At 35.5% G+C, this 20,929-nt stretch overlaps 1 protein-coding gene across 2 annotated transcripts; it reads left to right on the forward strand.

The window, feature by feature from the left end:
• The first annotated feature begins 2,155 nt into the window (after positions 1-2,155).
• On the forward strand, positions 2,156-20,165 carry LOC121382571 (dihydropteridine reductase-like). 2 transcript variants are annotated; one of them, XR_005959181.1, is made up of 7 exons: positions 2,156-2,312; positions 6,770-6,959; positions 9,324-9,464; positions 11,013-11,121; positions 12,330-12,413; positions 13,973-17,847; positions 18,422-20,165. XR_005959181.1 is itself a non-coding variant. In XM_041512047.1 (6 exons), exons 1-6 carry the CDS (start codon positions 2,226-2,228, stop codon positions 14,067-14,069), a joined length of 708 nt encoding a protein of 235 aa, XP_041367981.1. In that variant the 5' UTR covers positions 2,156-2,225; the 3' UTR covers positions 14,070-20,165. The 2 variants fall into 2 exon arrangements, 1 of the variants encoding a protein (XP_041367981.1); XM_041512047.1 differs by having other exon boundaries at positions 13,973-20,165.
• The last annotated feature ends 764 nt before the right edge of the window (positions 20,166-20,929 follow it).

Raw genomic sequence — 20,929 nt, forward strand, 5'->3', positions numbered from 1 at the left:
TTGTCATAAATGATTTTTAATCTAAAAATAGACCGTCACGCCAGCAAACTTCTAATGAGGTGAGTAGGTCCATTAACAATATCTCCCCGGACCCCCTAAGCAACTCAGGCGCCTCGCGCCCTCGTGTGAGGCACTTCGTGCCTGATCATAAGCCTAAACAACACCCACCCCCACCACCACAACACCCCCCACCACCACCACAACACCCCCCCCACCCCGCCCCGCCCCTCAAAATTGTTTGCAAGAAGATTTTTAAAAACAGCGAAATTTAGTTTGTGCGTACACTTCCCGGATTGATACATTACCTGCATCCAGGCATACGGGCTTCCATTTTTGTTGGGGGGAGGGGGCGGAGGGGCAGACTGGTTTTTGGCCCGAATTAAAGGAAAATGCCCTAATCTGGATAACATCAGGGGCCGTCCATAATTTTCACGAGCGTACAAACCGTACACTTTTGCCCCCCCCCCCCCCCCCCAAAAGTATACATCCCCAAATGAAAAATGTTGATCGACATTTTTCATTTTCAAAAAAAGTGTACGCTGGCCCCTTCCAACACACACACACACACCACACCCCACCCCCCACCCCCCGCGTACGGTTTGTACGCTCATGAAAATGTTGAAAATTATGGACGGTCTCTTATTCATATTGGCATTACTAACAAACAGCTATTTAGAGTTGCAAACTAATTATTACGCATGTTTACATGGATTACAACTAATTTTGGGTGCGACGGTTTCCCAATACTACCCAATACTTACCCAATACTACTACTAACTATTATATCATCACGCAAGAACCCCTAAACCTGGATATTAGTTACACGTGTTGTTTGCGGCGAATTGTATGCTCCCTTCGTTCACCCTTCTATAATACGAATAATTTTTATAAAATAAAAAAAGAGGTAAGTATAATTTTTTTTTATATAATTCTAATCTTGATGATATGGACAAGTTTTATCACATTACTGTGATCAGAAAACATTAAAAAAAAACACCCACAAAACCCCCCAAACAATTACAACAGGTGTGAGAAAAATAAAAATACATTTTTGAAGCGTCTGCCAAATCAGGTACAAGACCTTTAGTCATTAGATATTATATCTTTACATTACCAGTTTATTAGATGCAGTTTTTGAGCGGGCAAGTCTAAAAATATTTTTTACAGATATTTTTTAATAAATTATTTACTTAGGCGCTAAGTGGAAAGGCCTCAATTTGTCGTTTCACCAATTAAGACCAAACATTGTTTGCTTCTGGGTTCTTTGTAGTTAGTATTTTTTTATATTTTATTTTATAAAAATTATTCGTATTATAGAAGGGTGAACGAAGGGAGTATACAATTCGCCACAAACAACACGTGTAACTAATATCCAGGTTTAGGGGTTCTTGCGTGATGATATAATAGTTAGTAGTGGTATTGGGTAAGTATTGGGTAAATTGGGTAAATTGTCGCACCGCTAATTTTGATGGTAGAATGGTGGAAACACATGGTAAAAAGATCTCAGGTGAACACATTTTGCCCAAATATCTCTTATTATTTTTGCCCGAATTTGAGGTTTTATTCTAGGATTAGAGGGATCAAGTTGATCCACCCCCTGCCTCGTACGCTTATGGCTAGGTGTATAGCCTAAATTTGTTTTCTTTTTGCAACACAGTACTTTCAGACGTCGGAAGCTGATCAACAGCTAGAAAAGAGGTGTTTGCATCATAGGATTGAATCCCCTTGGATGACCTATTATCTGGGTTTCTCTCCGTCCCAGCTAGTACTCCACGACTGGTATGTCAAAGGCCGTTGTATGTGCTGTCGTGTAAGGGAAAGTGCACGTAACAAACTTGTTGAAACATGTAGAGGGTTTCCTCAAAGACTATACATGTATATAATGAATTACCGAAATATCAGTTGATCTATATATATATGTTTTGACTTATAAATATATTTTAATTTGATGTATAGGATATTACTGTCAGACTCATGGTCTTGTTAGTGAAACATCTCCATTAAACATCACATCCTGTAACTTAAACTATGTCAAAAAATAATACTTTAAGGTTACGGTTCATGCTGACTTCGAAGGTGATTTATATATTTTTGTGGCGCTTCGTCATAAATTGCGTTAAAGAAAAGAAATTGCATGTTACTTCCGGTTGACTTCTCTATTTTTTTTTAGAAACAAGTGCTGGTAGAGTAGCGTGTGTTTGCAACACTAAAAGCATTATAAAACGATGGCAACACAAGGTCGAATTTTGATTTATGGTGGAAAAGGTGCACTAGGATCGACATGCGTCAAATATTTCAAGACGCACAACTTTGTTAGTTATTTTAATTTTAATAATAATAGGTACCAACTGGCCAAGGGCTGCAACTCTATACCCCGCCCCAGCCTCGCAGGCCTTAACACAGAATCAGATTTAAAAAAATTGTTGTATATCGGTAAATTTGATATATTTCCACAGTATTTTGCTCATACAGAGCGGGACGTAGGTCAGTGGTACAGCGCTCGCTTGATGTGCGGTCAGTCTAGGATCGATCTCATCAGTGGGGCCCATTGGCCCCATAGGGCTATTTTTCGCTCCAGCCAGTGTACCACGATTGGTTTATCAAAGGCCGTGGTATGTTCTATCCTGTCTATGGGATGGTGCATATAAAAGATCCCTTGCTGCTAATTGAAAAGAGTAGCCCATGAAGTGGCGACAGCGGGTTTCCTCCCTCAATATCTGTGTGATCCTTAACCATATGTTGATACCATATAACCGCAAATAAATGTGTTGAGTGTGTCATTAAATAAACCATTTCCTCCTCCTCTTCATAAATGACAAAGTTATTGCCACTTAACGTGTATTAAAAATACATAGTCATATACCATTGACGTCCCAAACCGTGGTATGTGCTATCCTGTCTATGGGATGGTGCATATAAAAGATCCCTTGCTGCTAATTGAAAAGAGTAGCCCATGAAGTGGCGACAGCGGGTTTCCTCCCTCAATATCTTTGTGATCCTTAACCATATGTTGATACCATATAACCGTAAATAAATGTGTTGAGTGTGTCATTAAATAAACCATTTCCTCCTCCTCCTTTTCATACATGACAAAGTTATTGCCACTTAACGTGTATTAAAAATACATAGTCATATACCATTGACGTCCCAAACTGTGTTCACCTAACGACAAAAACAAATACAATATTTACAGAAATACTATTTTACATTTTTCAGCTACAATATGTGAAACAAAATAAATTGCAATAAACAAAAGTGAAGCATCCTCCAGTAAACAGGAAAGAGTGCAACGTTTCTAACTATGTTCAGGTGCATGCGTTTGCAAAAAGTATCGTACCGTGCATGTGCGGTTCATCATTTTTAATTTTTACGGCCACTACATGAAAAATATATGTTTCTTAAATATGCACAGTTGTTGAACACGTTTAGTATTTTTTTTAAAGGAAATATTCAGTTTGTCAAGTGTTCTGGTCTGGTTCGCATTTTACCAACATACATCATTAACACTTGATGTCAATGCTGATGGGCATTACGTTCATACCAGTGAATAGTTTGTAAAATATATATTTTTTAATGAATTAATTGTTAATTAACACAATTTATACACTCAAAATTATTTACAATTGTTATGAGTGGATTATGAATACTATTCACTAGAGGCACAAAAATGTAGCATATATTTTGCAGATCGAATACAATAATTGAAAACAAATTCTAACAACAGGGGACTTAAAAATCATAAAAATAAAATGATTTGGCCTTGTTGATCTGGCACGTGTGGGTCATGTGACACACACCAAATGTTAATTCATCTTCCTCCATTTTAAGTCAATTTCAACGAGTGATGTGGACCCGATATTGGTAATTTTAAAGAATAAACAAAAGCAACTTTGTAAAATTAATGATTTTAGGGGTTCATAAAGTTTTGTATTTAGATACTTACTTGTCAGAACTTTATTGGTAATGAAAATGTTCCTGAACTGTGAAGAAAAACCTTACAAATGAATGACTAGCAGACAACAACAAATCGGATATTGATTGCATGGACCATTCATGAGAAAACAAGCTGAACGGAGTTGCAAGCATAACACAGTTAGGGACATTGACGATACCGAAAATTTCTATCCCTACCATATTTAAAAGATACACGGTGACGGTCCGTCACTTGCCATTTTTGTGCAATTTTCTTATTTCTCAAAATAATCGACTATCTGCTAAAACAGAATGTTTCAGCTGATCCTATTGGTCAGTAACTTAAACTTTTACAAAACAAAGATGAATATGTGTTAATATGATGGCCATGTGTCAAACATGTTTATAAACAAATACACGTGTTGAATGTTAATTCGTCTTTGTTTTGTAAAAAGTTTGTTACGTCGTCGACCAATGAAATGATTTTGCCCGAATTTTGCCCAGTAACTTCCACAACTTCCATGCTCGACATTTGTACTTGTAGGATTTCCGATCTATAGTACGTCATTAAATAAAACCTTTCTTGCATTTTCGTAAGTGTCGTCATTTCCCCAAGTCTTAGCTCTGCATTTTCACAACTTGTTTGGTTATGTTGGAAGGAATAGCTTGTTTTTTATTCAGTAATGTGCATTTTAATAATACATACATACATACATACATACATACATACATACATACATACATACATACATACATACATACATACATACATACATACATGCTAATTCCCATAAGAGACCATTTTTCATTTGACATTAATAACGAGTATAGCCAAATAATATTGAAGAATCATGTTTGAACCGGCCTTGGTGGTACAGTGGTTAAACCATCGGTCTACAGGCTGGTCGGTACAGGGTTCGCAGCCCAGTACCAGCTCAAACCGAGAGCGAGCTCTTAAAGGGACACACCCTAGTTACGTTTATTTGTTAACCATTACGGCGTTGTTTTTCGCTATTAAACCCCATTTTTCACAAATAAAATTGCACTTTACTTACATTTTATTATTTAGAATACATATTTCCATTCACCTGAAGTGCTTTTTGGTAATCCTGATGTTTGTAAAACCACGAAATGCATTTTTTGCATTTTTTCACAAAACGTGTTGTCGAGAAAAAACCCGTTAAGCAAGCGAGGTCCAATCTATTTTTAATGTCACAGACGTTGGTATATCACGTGACCGTTATTATTTTGGTTCGGTTTGTTTTCTCGTGCACGGTTCACGCAATCAACATCCGATTTGTTGTTGTTCATTTGTGAGATTTTTCTTCACAGTTCTGAACATTTTCAGTAACAATAAAGTTCAGACAAGTAAGTGTCTCAATACAAAACGTTACAAACCCTTAAAACCAATAATTTTGCTAAGTCTTACGATATCTGGAGAGGGGATACAACCAGGACAGAACAGTTGGAACATGTCCAGGAGAGGTGAAACGAACGCACCCCAAGTCTGTGAAATTTGTCGTGACGTAGGCATTGTTGTGCTTCTACCGGTGACATCAGAATACTAACTTTCAAAATTACTTCAAGCAATTGGGACATGGGGATTCCCATGGTATTTATCGATATAAAACCTGCTTTTTCACTCCATTTGATAAAAAATCGTGATCCAAGTGTGTTACAGGTTTGTAGATTAACCAAATTATAATTTATTTTCGCTGGATGGAACTAGGGTGTGCGGCTTTAAGGGCTCAGTGGGTAGGTAGGTCACTACACACTCTTCTCTCTCACTAACCAACTAACAACTAACCCACTGTCCTGGACAAACAGCCCAGATAGCTGAGGTGTGTGCCCAGGACAGGGTGCTTGGACATTAATTGGATATAAGCACAAAAATAAGTTGAAATGAAAGAATCATGTTTGACAGAAATAAAATTAATGTTAATGGTTAAAGGGACACCCTAGTTACGGCTAGTTGTTAACCATTACGGCGTTGTTTTTCGCTATTAAACCCATTTTTTCACAAATAAAATTGCACTTTACTTACCGTTTATTATTTAGAATATACATTTCCATTCACCTGAAGTGTTTTTTGGTAATCCTGGTGTTTGTAATACCACAAAATGCATTTTTCGTATTTCTGAAAAACTGATGCACGTTTGAGAAAAAAACGTTAAGCAGACTAGGTCTAATTTATTTTTAGACGGGATATTTCCATTTCAATGTCACAGACGTTGGTATACCACGTGACTGTTATCATTTTGGTTCAGTTTGTTTTCTCGTGCACGGTTCGCGCAGTCAACATCCGATTTGTGAGATTTTTCTTCACAGTTCGTGAACATTTTCAGTAACAATAAAGTTCAGACAAGTAAGTATCTCAATACAAAACGTTACAAACCCTTAAAACCAATAATTTTGCTAAGTCCTACAATATCTGGAGAGGGGATACAACCAGGACAGAACAGTTGGAACATGTCCAGGAGAGGTGAAAAGAACGCACCCTAAGTCTGTGAAATTTGTCGTGATGTAGGCATTGTTGTGCTTCGAGCGACATCTACCGGTGACATCAGAATACAAACTTTAAAAATTATTTCAAGCAGTTGGGACATGGGGATTCCCATGGTATTTATCGATATAAAACCTGCTTTTTCACTCCATTTGATAAAAACGTGATCTAAGTGTGTTACAGATTTGTAGATTAACCAAATTATAATTTATTTTCGCTGGATGGAACTAAGGTGTGCGGCATTAAATAATAAAAAAAAGTATTCCCCAAGATGCAGCTTTAAATAATATGCTGAGTGGTGGTTTACACAATTAGTCTTAATACTTTAAAAAAAAAAAATTATATTTGTTCCAGTGGGTTGGCTCTATAGATCTTGCACCAAATGAGGATGCTGACGCAAACATCGTTGTGAAACCTGCCGACACGTGGGCTGCCCAGGAGGAGGAAGTCAACAAGTGTGTGGAGAGCGTGTTGGGAGAACACAAGATCGATGCTATTTTCTGTGTGGCCGGGGGGTGGGCTGGTGGCAATGCTTCCTCCAAAGGTAACTGTTCATGCTCTGCATTGAAGACACGGTTGTGAGAATGATAACAGAAACCCTCATAATAGGTTACCCATTCTTATAGCTACAATGGGCCTATACTTCAGGTCGGACTGCAGATATCACATCCTTATAACATTAAGGAGATCTTAATTGTTTGAAAATATAAAAACCACAAATGTAGTAAATAACGTGAAACATACTTTAAATATTTTTCAAATATTTGGAACATGGCAGTATGTTCCAATTTCAAATTGGATACTACTCTCAACTCAAACTGAACAAACACTGGGCATACGGTCATTATATATGCACACATGCACACACACACATACACATACACAGTGAGACTTCGATAATCCGGACTCCAGTAGTATGGAAACCCCACATTATGGACACCCGACATACAAAACAAACTTCATTATATAAATGTGTTCGTTAATCCGGATATTCAGCATCCGGAACCGGATAACCATTATCCAAAACAATTTGTAAAAAATAAAGACAATTTGCTTCAATTGACCGGACGTAATTTCTTCCAACTGATCATTTAACTAGAAATTGTTTTATAACATGATCAGAGTTTGTTCAACCATAGCCAGTAAAGCAGCTGTATCCACCACCATGGCCAGTAAACGTCAGTAGACAATTAACATGTGCCAAAAGTTCGGTCTCACACTTCCAAGTATGTTTAATTGTTGGTTCTTTGTTCGATAGTTTTCCTTCAACATGGGAATGACATGGTTCACTGATCTAGCATACCATTTTGTTCATTGCCTTTATAAAATGTAGTTAATAAAATTAAGACCGATTGTCATTGGTAAAACATAACTATTTTAAATGCCACAAAAGTAATGACTTAAAATTGAATTGTTTTCTTGAAATACTCGTATAGAATTATTTTTCACCAATTGATAAAAAAAAAAAGTTTATACAAGTCTGTATTTGTTGCTTATTTCTTTTATTGGTTTGGTTTGCCATTCAATGGAAATATGTCTTCAGGTATGATTCAATACTATGGAAATTGTTAAACCAAACAATTTTAGGAAAAACCATACTGTCCGGATTATCGAGTTGTCACTGTGTATGTATGTATGTATATTTACTGTATATATACTGTAGATCCTGAAATTAACGTGTCCCTAAATTAATGCGAGTGACTGTGGGCAGACTAAAATGCGACATGAAATTGATGCGAGTGGCCTCCCTTTGAAATATTTAAAAAAAAGAAGTAAAGTTTGTTTTATTTAACGACGCCACTAGAGCACATTGATTTTTTATCTTATCATTGGCTATTGGACGTCAAACATATGGTCATTCTGACACTGTTTTTTAGAGGAAACCCGCTGTCATCACATAGGCTACTCTTTTATGACAGGCAGCAAGGGATCTTTTAGTTGCGCTTCCCACAGGCAGGATAGCACAAACCATGGCCTTTGTTGAACCAGTTATGGATCACTGGTCGGTGCAAGTGGTTTACACCTACCCATTGAGCCTTGCGGAGCTCTCACTCAGGGTTTGGAGTCGGTATCTGGATTAAAAATCCCATGCCTTGACTGGGATCCTAACCCAGTACCTACCAGCCTGTAGACTGATGGCCTAACCACGAAATCACAGAGGCCGGTTATTGAAATATTAACAACACACGTCTGTGTACGTTTCCCTTAAATCAGCTGTCTTCAATGAGATCAACTCACCAACAGATCAGCGTACCCATCAATTAATCTGCTTAGTCCTGGATGTTTTGGTGAGATCATCTCAAAGCATAGTTTTACAGCAATCATGTACATAACGTGTATAGTTACCTACATCTGGCTAAACATTAATTAGCATGTATGTACCATTACAGCTGAATCTTCCTTATTGGTGAACGGCGATTTCAAAGTCATAATGAAAGAACAATTCATCCAGTGATATACTGACAAATTTGCAGCGAACTTGAACAGTAAAAACAAAGAAACAGTCAACCTCAGGATTAGCGTATTAAAACCCATTTACGCGTGATGGATCATGTTGGATCTTGACAGGCCAAAGACCCTGCGATCGTCGCACGTGGCTGGTATATTGCTGGACTATAGGATAATTGGTACTCGTCTACGATGAATTGTTTTCCAGTGGTGTTGTATAAATATGTTAGAATTTTAATCTTTGTTTGTTTTTGTTTTAATAATGTGGGACACATAGATAAAACCTAGAAATAAATCTGTCATTATTAAAGTGAATAACACAAACTCGCATTTTTTGCATTAATATTATGATCGCATTAATTTCAGGATTTACAGTATATTTATTTTTATGGGATTTAATTTTTATTTTATTTATTAGTCTTTTTCTTAATAAAATATTTGTCTTTACATGTATTTACAGATTTAATCAAGAATTCAGATATGATGTGGAAGCAAAGTGTGTGGACATCTGTCATATCTGCTGGATTGGCTGCCAGACACCTCAAGGAGGGAGGAGTGCTCTCCCTTCCTGGAGCTGCCCCTGCTCTTAGTGGAACTCCTGGTAAGCAAATCATTATTGCACCTGTGCTGATAGAACTTGGATAAATGACAATCTGGAGTTTCCTGACTGCTGTAGACACCAACATTCCATGACTGGTGTACTGGAGGCTATGGTCTATGCTGTTCCGTCTGTACAAAAGTTAATGTCACCGACCTGGCTACTAATAGTCTTCTTCTTTTCGTTCCTTCTTGTAATGATATCACAGGGAGATGTTTGCTACCAGGATGAATCTCACAGTGACACGGAGGGATTCCTGGTCTCCATAGAGTTTTTCTTCTATGTTTTTCGGTGTGTTTGTTATGTTAGCAACATTTTTGTTTTTCTGACACCGATCCCTGAGCAAGTAGTTACACCAGGGCTTCTAGATCATGGTAGCCCCGCTCCCATGGCTAGTGATATTCAATGTTGGGCTAGTAAATAAATACTATTGCCATGCCCTACGGCTAGTGAAAAAAAGAGTCAAATCTTGCAGTTAAGTCTATTTTGTAAATATGAATAGCCTGCCCCCATCCCCAATCCCCCAATGCTAGTGTTTTTAAGCTATATCTCCCTCTTCAGGTGACATGTCTGATTATTTCTATTATTTAGTCAAATTGTATTAACGTAAAGTAAAGTAGTGCTAGTAAAATTTTAATCGTGGCTAGTAAATTTTTTAAATCACTGATCCCATGGCTAGTGGATTTTCTACAAATTCTAGAAGCCCTGTACACATACGAGTTACATTCCATTGATATCATGGTAGTACCATTATGGGATATAAGCACCACAATATCTGTAATACAAACATTTTTGGATCTGTATTGAGCAACAGCAAATTTGCAATTTATACAATGTACCATGCCACGGAAACCATTTTGTATATTTGTTCTGAATTTCAATTTTATTTTATAAACAAGGATGGATTGGATAAATGTTTGAGCACAAGGAATTTAAATTCATTTAAACATTTATGTAGGCCTAAATATAATAAAAATACCTATGTATAATGAATACCCTAACTGGAATTGATTTTTTTTCTCCCTTAAATTACCTTCCATAGTTATAAGCACTTTTCAAAGCAGTATTAATGAATAAAAGGTAGTTACATCCCCCAAAACAAAACGAAACGCCCAGTATTAATTTTTTTATATCTTTTTACAGCATTTAAAAGTTAGTGAAAATTGTAAATGTGAGTATGTCATAATGTTTTCTTGTCAATAACTTTGGTGTGTGTGAATGGTGTGACGTAGCCCAGTGGTAAAGTGCTTGCTTGATGTGCGGTCGATGTGGGATCAATCACCACTGGTAGGGCCATTGGGCTATTTCTCGTTCCAGTCAGTGCATCACGACTGATATACCACAATACATTCTATCCTGTCTGTGGGATAGTGCATACAAAAGATCCGTTGCTACTAATGGAAAAAAGGTACTGTGTTTCCTCTCTAAAAGACTATATGTCAAAATTGCCAAATGTTTGACATCCAATAGCCAGTGATTAATTAATCGATGTGCTCCATTGGTGTCGTTAAACAAAACAAACTTTAACTTTGATGTGTGTGTGTATTTCAGGTATGATTGCCTATGGTTTGGCCAAGGCTGCTGTCCATCAGTTGGTGCAGAGTCTGGCTGGGAAGAACAGTGGTCTACCTCAGAACTGCTTTGTAGCCGCCACATTGCCGTAAGTAATTTACGTGGTTTTTTATTAGAAGCCTTTTCTTTGTCCGTTCTAGTGCCTTTTTATTTAGTGATTGCTTAATTAGATATTTCCTTTTCAGAAGATATTTTAAAAACTTAATGTGAGAAGTTTTTTCTCAGTTGATAATTTTGAGGAATCTGGTACAGAAATATCAAGAAACCTTCTACAAATATGTGATAAATTATGGTGATGTGGGACATCAAGAATAAAAAATGTAGCTCTTAAAAATATTTGTGCCCCATAATATGCTAACCCACCTATCTTCAAATCAAGAATGGGAAACCTCCTTATTTCATTTGTAGTAGCTATCTTTATATAAACATTTTGATTTGTATTCTCTTGTACTGATGGAGAAGGATAATCACTCTGGTTGATGACTTAAGTTGTGTACATGATGTAGTATTTAACACATGCCAGGATTCAGTTGTAGCTCAGTGGTATGGCTTCATCAGTGGTCTAAACCATTAGTTTTTTCCAATTCCAACCACTGCTCCATAACTTCATCTATTAGAGGTTGTTAACTAATAATAAGATCTAGTTCAGTTGTTAGAGCATGCCGGATGTCCTTGTGTTGTACAATTCAACTAACTCTGCAGAACCAGCAGTGTTTTTCTGTTCCAACCAGTACCCTACAACCGGTATATCAAAGACCCTGGTGCTGTTTCTGTTTGTGGGAAAATGTACTGTTAATGGACAAATGTAGCAGGTTTCCTCTGAAGAGTGTGTGTAAATATAAATTCTAGTGGTGTCGGGGCGAGCTCAGCTCAGTGGTACAGCGCTCGCCTGATACGCAGTCGGTGGACCCATTGGGCTATTTCTCCTTCCAGCCAATGCTCCACATCTGGTGTAACAAAGGCTGTGCTATGTACTATCTTGTCTTTGGGTTGGTGCATATAAAAGATCCCTTGCTGCTAATCGAAAAGAGTAGCCCATGAAGTGGCGACAGCAGGTTTCCTCTCTCAATATCTGTGTGATCCTTAACTGTATGTCTGATGTCATATAACCGCAAATAAAATACGTTGAGTGCTTCATTAAATAAAACATTTCATTCCTTCATTCGAGTGGTGTCGCAAGTTCCTGTATGTTAGATGTCTGATAGCTGCTGATTAAATAGTGTGTAGGCATAAAATCAAATTTTGCTTTCCTTTTGTACTGCTATTGTTACTGGATGTATTTTTTTATCTTTTCAGTGTCACACTGGACACACCAATGAATCGCAAGTTCATGGGTGATGCAGACTTTTCTACTTGGACACCTCTTGATTATGTTGCCGAGTATGTTCATTTTTCTATCTGTGTCAGTGAAATCAATATCTGTGAAATGGTAGAAATAACACAACCAGATTTCTTTTTAAAGCGACCGACCTGAGTTTGCAGCCATTGTTAGATGTTTCCAACTAACAGAGTAATTTTGACGACTAAAATTACGTATTAAATACATTTTCTTGTTTATAATACCAATGTCTATATATATATATATATATAATGTGTTTTTAGACATGTGCTAATGTCACTTGTCTTTATACTTCATAATATACAGTAAAGTACTCTTATAACAAACTGCAAGGGACCATGATAGTTAGTTCGTTATAACAGTAGTGCGCATAAGTTGGTTATTAATATATAGGAAGATAAAACGACTTTACGATCAGTTCATTCTGTGCAGTAGCTCGTTATAAGTGTACTTTACTGTATATTTTTTTGTCATATATACAAAATTCTTGGGAAGTAAAGTCATGGAACATTAATTTTTGTTCAGTATGGTGTCGCAATTGGCTACACAAGTTTCAGAGATCACTACACAATTTTAAAACATTAAACAGTAGTTGCTAATAAATTTTCAGTTGAACAGAAATATTGCTAATCAAGATTTTGAAAACAAAATGTTCCCAGGGCTATAATAAACATTAGTACGATAACAAACATCTTGTTTATGCAGATGCTGACATTCTATACACAGTTATATATTTAATATGTAATTTTAGTTGCAAAAAAATCCCTCAGGACAGTCCCTTTAAGACAAGTTTCTGCACTTCCTGTAAATTTTCATGGACATGTTTGAACACCTATGCAGTGTACAGTAGTGAGACTGGAAATCCAAATTTACTTGTTTATCCTTTCCTTACACAAACATGGTATATCCTCTGTAAATAGGAATACCTCATATCCTCTGTAAATATCTGTAAATAGGAATACCTCATATCATCTGTAAATATCTGTAAATATGAATACCTCATATCATCTGTAAATATGAATACCTCATATCCTCAGTAAATATGAATACCTCATATCCTCTGTAAATATCTGTAAATATGAATACCTCATATCCTCTGTAAATATGAATACCTCATATCCTCTGTAAATATGAATACCTCATATCCTCTGTAAATATGAATACCTCATATCCTCTGTAAATATCTGTAAATATGAATACCTCATATCCTCTGTAAATATGAATACCTCATATCCTCTGTAAATATGAATACCTCATATCCTCTGTAATTATCTGTAAATATGAATACCTCATATCCTCTGTAAATATCTGTAAATAGGAATACCTCATATCCTCTGTAAATATGAATACCTCATATCCTCAGTAAATATCTGTAAATATGAATACCTCATATCCTCTGTAAATATCTGTAAATAGGAATACCTCATATCCTCTGTAAATACGAATACATAATATCCACCAAGTCTTTAACCTGCATCCCCACTCCTACGGTCAAGGTTATTTGGGAATTTAAAGTTTCTGAAATTGCTTAATCATTTTAATGGATGACTTTCTATTATATATATATATACTGGTATAATTCTTCTTGTCTTTTTCTCAGGTTGTTCCACAAATGGCTAAAGGGTGAACGTCCTGCAAATGGAAGTCTTGTCAAGATTGTCACCAAAGACAATAAAACTGAAACAGTTAATCTTTAAAAACATTAACTTAGTAGCATGTTACAATTTGCTGACATAGCAATTGTTTGTCTACCAGTCTAGGATACACCAGGTTAGTTCATACATCAGAATACGACGTGTTGTGCAGTTTAGGACAGGTTAGCTCAAGTGAGACTCAGATGACCTATGTCATTAGTTTTGTCAGTCATCTTTATTCTAGTCATAGTTTAGAATTTCTTTCTGAAACTACTAAACATTATTTTAAGTGATACTTCTAAGGAAATATCATTGGCAGATTTTGCTTAATTAAATACATATTATTAACCACCATTGGCAGGTTTTGCTTAATTAATTAAATGTTATTAACCTAAATGATCACCAAAACATCCTTTGTGGAACATAACCCTATATATGTATTTAAAAAAAAAAAAAAAATATTTGCAGGGATTAAATCATTATGTAATTTAAGCTGATGATCAGGAACCAATTTCACAAGATGTTGTATGTCTAGTGTTGAAATTACACAAAAGCAATTGTTATAACTAAAAACTATACAACTAATATACCCAGTAGTGTTAAATTTACAGAAATAATTTTCTTTCGTCTTTGCTGTAATTTTATCTGTGAAATATATACCAATGGAATAAAAACATACAACTGCTAAGTGTTAAACGTAAACGTGTGATCTTTTGTGAAATTGGCCCCAGCACCACATTACTATACAGGACATTCCCGGTACTACAGCTCAGTACTGTTTTTGTTTCAAAGTTAAATCGGTTAACAGTTTTTCAAAAGGTCATTGGGGTTGATTTACAATTTTACAGTTTACGATTTTAATTGAAAAACACATGTTTTTGGTCTCCACTGGAATGAACATTGTTCTCAATATAAATGTAAAAATATTAGCTGTGTTAGAAATGGCATTGAGCATTTGTGTAGATAATTGTTAATGATTCCATTATCCGTTAAATAGGTTATTGTGACATTAGCTGTAAGGTGTAGGCAGTGATGGTTCAAGTATTGTAATAATATTACTGATAATACATATTACATATTATAACTAGCATTCATATCTGTCACTATCTTTGTCCAGCACTCTTAATCCTAAAATAATAAAACCAGTATCTTAATGTTTTATTTGCAGTTTCACTTTTATGAATTTGTTTTTTCACTACTCTACTTATTTTGAAAAATCTTAAAGTAATACATGTATTTGGCTGTTTTGTTTAAAAGCTTGTTATTTCAACCCTGGCAATTAACCCTGGCAATCGGCAATGCAATGGAGAACTCATTGGTGTTTTCAAATGTTTTTAAGCATTTATTTTTCTGTGGAACATTCTGTTTTTTGTCACTTTTCTTAATTATTGTTTGGTAAAATTAATACTGACAAATTAAAATCCTTCCACATTAATCACAAAAAAATGCTGTGGAGACTATTTTTATGGCATAGTGTTTAGCATTTTGTTAATTGCCAGGATTGAATTTAACTGTTTAAACACTTATGTGTGCATTTATTTTTCCATTATCTTATAACTACATTCCACATCTGTTTATGTATATAATATATATTATTCCATCAGTAATTTGTTTTCAGTGATCGTTTATGATTTTACATTCCTTGAAATGAAATAATTACTGCTTCATTTTGTGATTTCTAGTCAATACCACTGATCACATGATAGAAATGTCATGACATCGTGTAACTGCTGACCAGCAACAACCAAAATTTGACCTGTAATCTGTCCGTTGTTACAAATACATGACTCAATGGTTTACTGCCGTCCAAAAAAAAACCTTATAAAAAAAACTATATAACCTATAACCGGTGAGACATAAAATCTGCCCATGCAGGAAGATAGATGGGCTTTGGATACTAAAAAAGCCAATCGAAATTAATTAACATTGTTCGAGTAATGTGAGCACTTCAGAACTATAGTTTACATTAAAATGTGACGAAGATTTCAGAAATTCCTAGCCTTGTTTTAAGTTGTTTCTTGTGTTAGAACTATTCTTTTTCCATTACGATGCCCTATATATTATCTTCTTCTGTGGCAGAATTAATGTTTATCATACTCTTTGCATTTTGTGTTTGAGATTATTGTATTTCCCGCAACCCAATGGCAGCTTTTTCAGTTAAAAACTAAAATGTACATTTGTTATTTAGATGCATTGACAACACCATATACATGTTGTTTTGCAGGTTTAAAAGTATTTCAAAATGCACATACACCTTTGTGGTATTCAGTTTTTCATAATCAGTGCTATAACCAATAATTGTTAAATGTGCGTTCTCATAATTATTATGTGATTAGTCGGACAGACTTATCGCATATGATTGAATCGTATTGTGAGAACACCTAAATCAGAATTACTTTATAGTCTTATATGTTCCAGTTTTTGTAGGGCTGACAAATCGGTGCGTCTAAACGCATAACGAGAACACTGCTTAACAGATTACAGACCAAAGCTGGGGCTGGGTCTGGGTCTGGGCCTGGAGAGTGTGGCAAAGACATGGAATGTCTGATGTATTTTACTGTCTGGGTCTGTAATTGTTATGTGTTATCAATGTAATTGACTGCCTTCATGTCTTTGGATATATTTTCTCCTATAAACTTCAACAATAATTGCGATAATTCCACATTGCTTGCTATATATCTTTCCTGTTGTTTATTATTAAAATGAAAAAGTAAGGCTCGAACATTGTGCACAGCTGCCAGTCTGGCAGTGTGAAAATATAGCGCATGTTCTAGGACGTCTATTGCCAGATCTGTAGTTAGCGCCAGCACAGACAAGTTGTATTTTGTCACATTCAATTCAATACATATCATTTTGGACTGGTACCATACTCACCAGACCCAGATCTTTGGGCCTAAGTCGACCAGTCATATCATGTGACTAGTACTAGTAGGAATATGTCAAGTTTCAGGGGACATAACCCATTTTAAATTGTTGAGAACGGCCATGAGGTGGCGTGAGAAAATGCTCACATTTCTGTCTGCGATGAAAGGTCACATAATATATTGATCGATTTAATGATAGTCTATTTCTCAATTCGTATTCAGAATTTGGAGATTGTTGGAAGACTTGCTCCAAGAACCTAAGGTGTTGGGAAATCTTCATTTCTAAGCTACCCGATCAGGGTCACAAATTTTGGTACATGCATAATGTAAACTATACTGTGCATAATAGTAGTTATTGTTTCCAATATGGAAGCTTTCTAATGGAATACAAAGACATTTGATAAAATGTGTGGTTGTGATGTGGTTTTTGAGTGCCTTTGGTCTCCGTCTGTTATATCACACCTGAAAGTCCATTCCACAATGTGTAAAGTAACACTTGAGATTACCAGGACCTGTGCTTATAAAACTTTTTAGAGTCCAGACTCGAGACTCTTAACAGATTCTGAGACAGTAATGTCATGACAACGCCATTCAAATTGTATGCATGTGACATCATTAGGGATCGAGTCTAGACCCTAAACGTTTTATTGTAAGTACGGGCTCAGGTGTGCACTATTTGTAATTGCCATCCACAAACTTTCTGTTTTTTTTGTCTCGCCTTTATGAAATGTTATGGTAGGTGAAACATTTAATTACACAGAATTTTTGTATTTGTTGACTAGTAAAATAAAAAACTACAGTTAAAAATAAAGAATGCAATTTTGGCGAGGAATATATTGGTGAGAGAAGAAACCACAGCTGTTACATAAGCTACTCTTTTTCTGTTTCTGTTTATATTGGAAGCAAGTGAACTTTTACATACTATACTACATTTAGAAGTACAATTTTGGTGGCGCAGATTTCTGCTGCAAGAAAAGGTCTTCTGATAAATTTTAATTTTTGAATTTGATTATAATCTAACAATGGCCACTCTCTTGAATGGAATCGATGCAAGAAAAGGTCTCGTAATAAATTTTAATTTTTGAATTTGATTATAATCTAACAATGGCCACTCTCTTGAATGGAATCGATGCAAGAAAAGGTCTCGTAATAAATTTTAATTTTTGAATTTGATTATAATCTAACAATGGCCACTCTCTTGAATGGAATCGATGCAAGAAAAGGTCTCGTAATAAATTTTAATTTTTGAATTTGATTATAATCTAACAATGGCCACTCTCTTGAATGGAATCGATGCAAGAAAAGGTCTCGTAATAAATTTTAATTTTTGAATTTGATTATAATCTAACAATGGCCACTCTCTTGAATGGAATCGATGCAAGAAAAGGTCTCGTAATAAATTTTAATTTTTGAATTTGATTATAATCTAACAATGGCCACTCTCTTGAATGGAATCGATGCAAGAAAAGGTCTTCTGATAAATTTTAATTTTTGAATTTGATTATAATCTAACAATGGCCACTCTCTTGAATGGAATTGATGCAAGAAAAGGTCTTCTGATAAATTTTAATTTTTGAATTTGATTATAATCTAACAATGGCCACTCTCTTGAATGGAATCGATGCAAGAAAAGGTCTCGTAATAAATTTTAATTTTTGAATTTGATTATAATCTAACAATGGCCACTCTCTTGAATGGAGTTGATGAACGAATAAGCTGCTGAAGTAGCTGTATGTAATGGCACCAGTTTCCTCTCTCACTACCTAGAGCAACATATGAAATAGTGGTAGTTTAAAATGTGCTGAGATGTCACCAAGTACTGCTTCTCGTTACAGTAGCTGGTGCTAGTGTATGATCCTAATACCTGCCGAGCCATCAAGGTCTGCAATATGAGCTAGTCATGGATGCAATTTGTTTTTTAATAATCAAAATTGTTTTGCCCAGCAGTTTTTATGTTTTGTCTTTTGGACGTCATCAATAGGCTGGTGTTTTGTTGTTGGTCTGTCTTGGGACTTTTTGTTAACACCTAGATTTTATTTTTAATGTACATGTAATTAAATAATTGTATTATTCTCAGTTTTTAATTTAAGACTGCAGAAGCTGGATTAACTTGTAATGATGTGACAAGTAGGTTAATTATGGAGGCAAGTTTTCAGAGATCTTGTATACTGTATAACATGTTACTATTACCGTATGTGATCATGATAAAATACTGAAATTTTATTTTTATCAGTATGACAAAATGTCTAGATTTTTTTTTTCTACATGAAAATAATATATTAAAGTGAAAATAATCATGTTTAAAAATAACCGATTGATTCTTTGATAAAAAATTTAATATACTACTCAAAGTTTGCTAAGGATCATGAATTCAGGATTGTGTTCAACATTAATAAAGTAATATGGCACAATACACCCCTGAAAACATTTTATTTTTAAAAGATCAGTACTACAGTGGGGAACAATGGAATATTTGTGATTGATGTACTGCTAGCCTCTTGCCACATTAACAGCTGACATTGTCATCTCAAGCTCCTAATCAGTTGAAAGTCTGTAGAAGATCTTTCTATTCCTCCAAATGTTTGACACGTAGTTTGTGCAGAGTCTGTGGCTGGACCTGGAGATGTGAAATGGCTACCTTGTAGTATGTTCCACACACATTCAATTGGATCGAGCTGGCCACTGCATTTGCACTGTGGTTTCCTGTTGATGACGGTCATTAAATGAGGATGAAACCACGATTTAAAGCACCTGCATATGGTGGAACACAAGGATCCATTATTTCATCCCTGTAACGGACATATGTCATTGTTTTCCTGATCATGACACAGAGATTGGCTTGGCCAACCCATCTAATCCTTGCCCAGACATTTACCGAGCCACCATCATAGCGGTCATGTTCCTCAGTATAACTATAAGCATCATCTTATCATTTACCAATCCTTTTGCCAGACTAGAAAGATGATCAGAAAAGCCTAAGCAATAGATTAACAATAGCCTAAGATTAAAATCCTAACTTTTTCCATGATCAAAAAGATCTACAATCCCTAGCAAACTTTGAGTAGTGTATAGCAGGTAATTAGTTTTTGTGCACTTGCCTTTGACAGTGGTGTGTCCAAGACTGAGAGTACATTATTGAGGAATTGTTTTTGTTTTTTTAAAAGTACATGTATACAATATTGAACTGTAATCGTGTATAATCATTCTGTTGTAGTTGCTCAGCCATAAGACTGAGATATATGTGTTTTAATTCTGAATGTAAATGTAGCTGGAGCAATAAATATTATATACCTATTGTCAATTAGTGAGATTGTTTGTTACCGAGTGATTGCACAAAAATAGGGTTCGAATCATGGTCCACCCAAAGATTTTTTTGATTTTTTAAAAATTGTTTTGAGTGGGTGGGGGCTGTGAAATCCTACACACGACCCTGAAATAGTTTTTGTTTAACGACACCATTAGAACACATTGATTATTAATCATCGGCTATTAGATGTCGAACATTTGTTAATTCTGACATATGGTCTTAGAGAGGAAACCCGCTACATTTTTCCACTAGCAGCAAGAGATCTTTTATATGCACCATCCCACAGACAGGATGGCACATACCATGACCTTTGATGTACCAGTCATGGTGTATGGCTGGAACAAGAAATGCCCAATGGGCTCACCGACAGGGATCGATCCTTGACCAACCGTGCATCAAGCGAGTGTTTTACCACTGGGCTACATTCCACCCCAATTAAAAACAAAGCTGAAACCAAAAAAAATTGTGACATTTTATTCAGGTAACATGGTTGAATAATGAGTACTTCACACTGGAAGTACGTCATGTAAACATTGCTAAACATTGTTGGTGTGCTCTTGAAAACTTGCTAATAAACAGTTTGTACTAAAAATTATTTTAAGTACCCTGCTTTAAAAAAAAATAAAAAATTACTTATTGGTACAAAATATTTGACAAATGGTAACTGACTTTTACCATCTTTTGACTTGTACTAAAAAGTAGTTGAGGTACCGTGCTTAAAAAAACATGCTTTTACCATATTCCACACCTGT

This window comes from Gigantopelta aegis, chromosome 10 (assembly GCF_016097555.1).
Source record: "Gigantopelta aegis isolate Gae_Host chromosome 10, Gae_host_genome, whole genome shotgun sequence".
NCBI classification, from domain to species: Eukaryota; Metazoa; Mollusca; class Gastropoda; order Neomphalida; family Peltospiridae; genus Gigantopelta; species Gigantopelta aegis.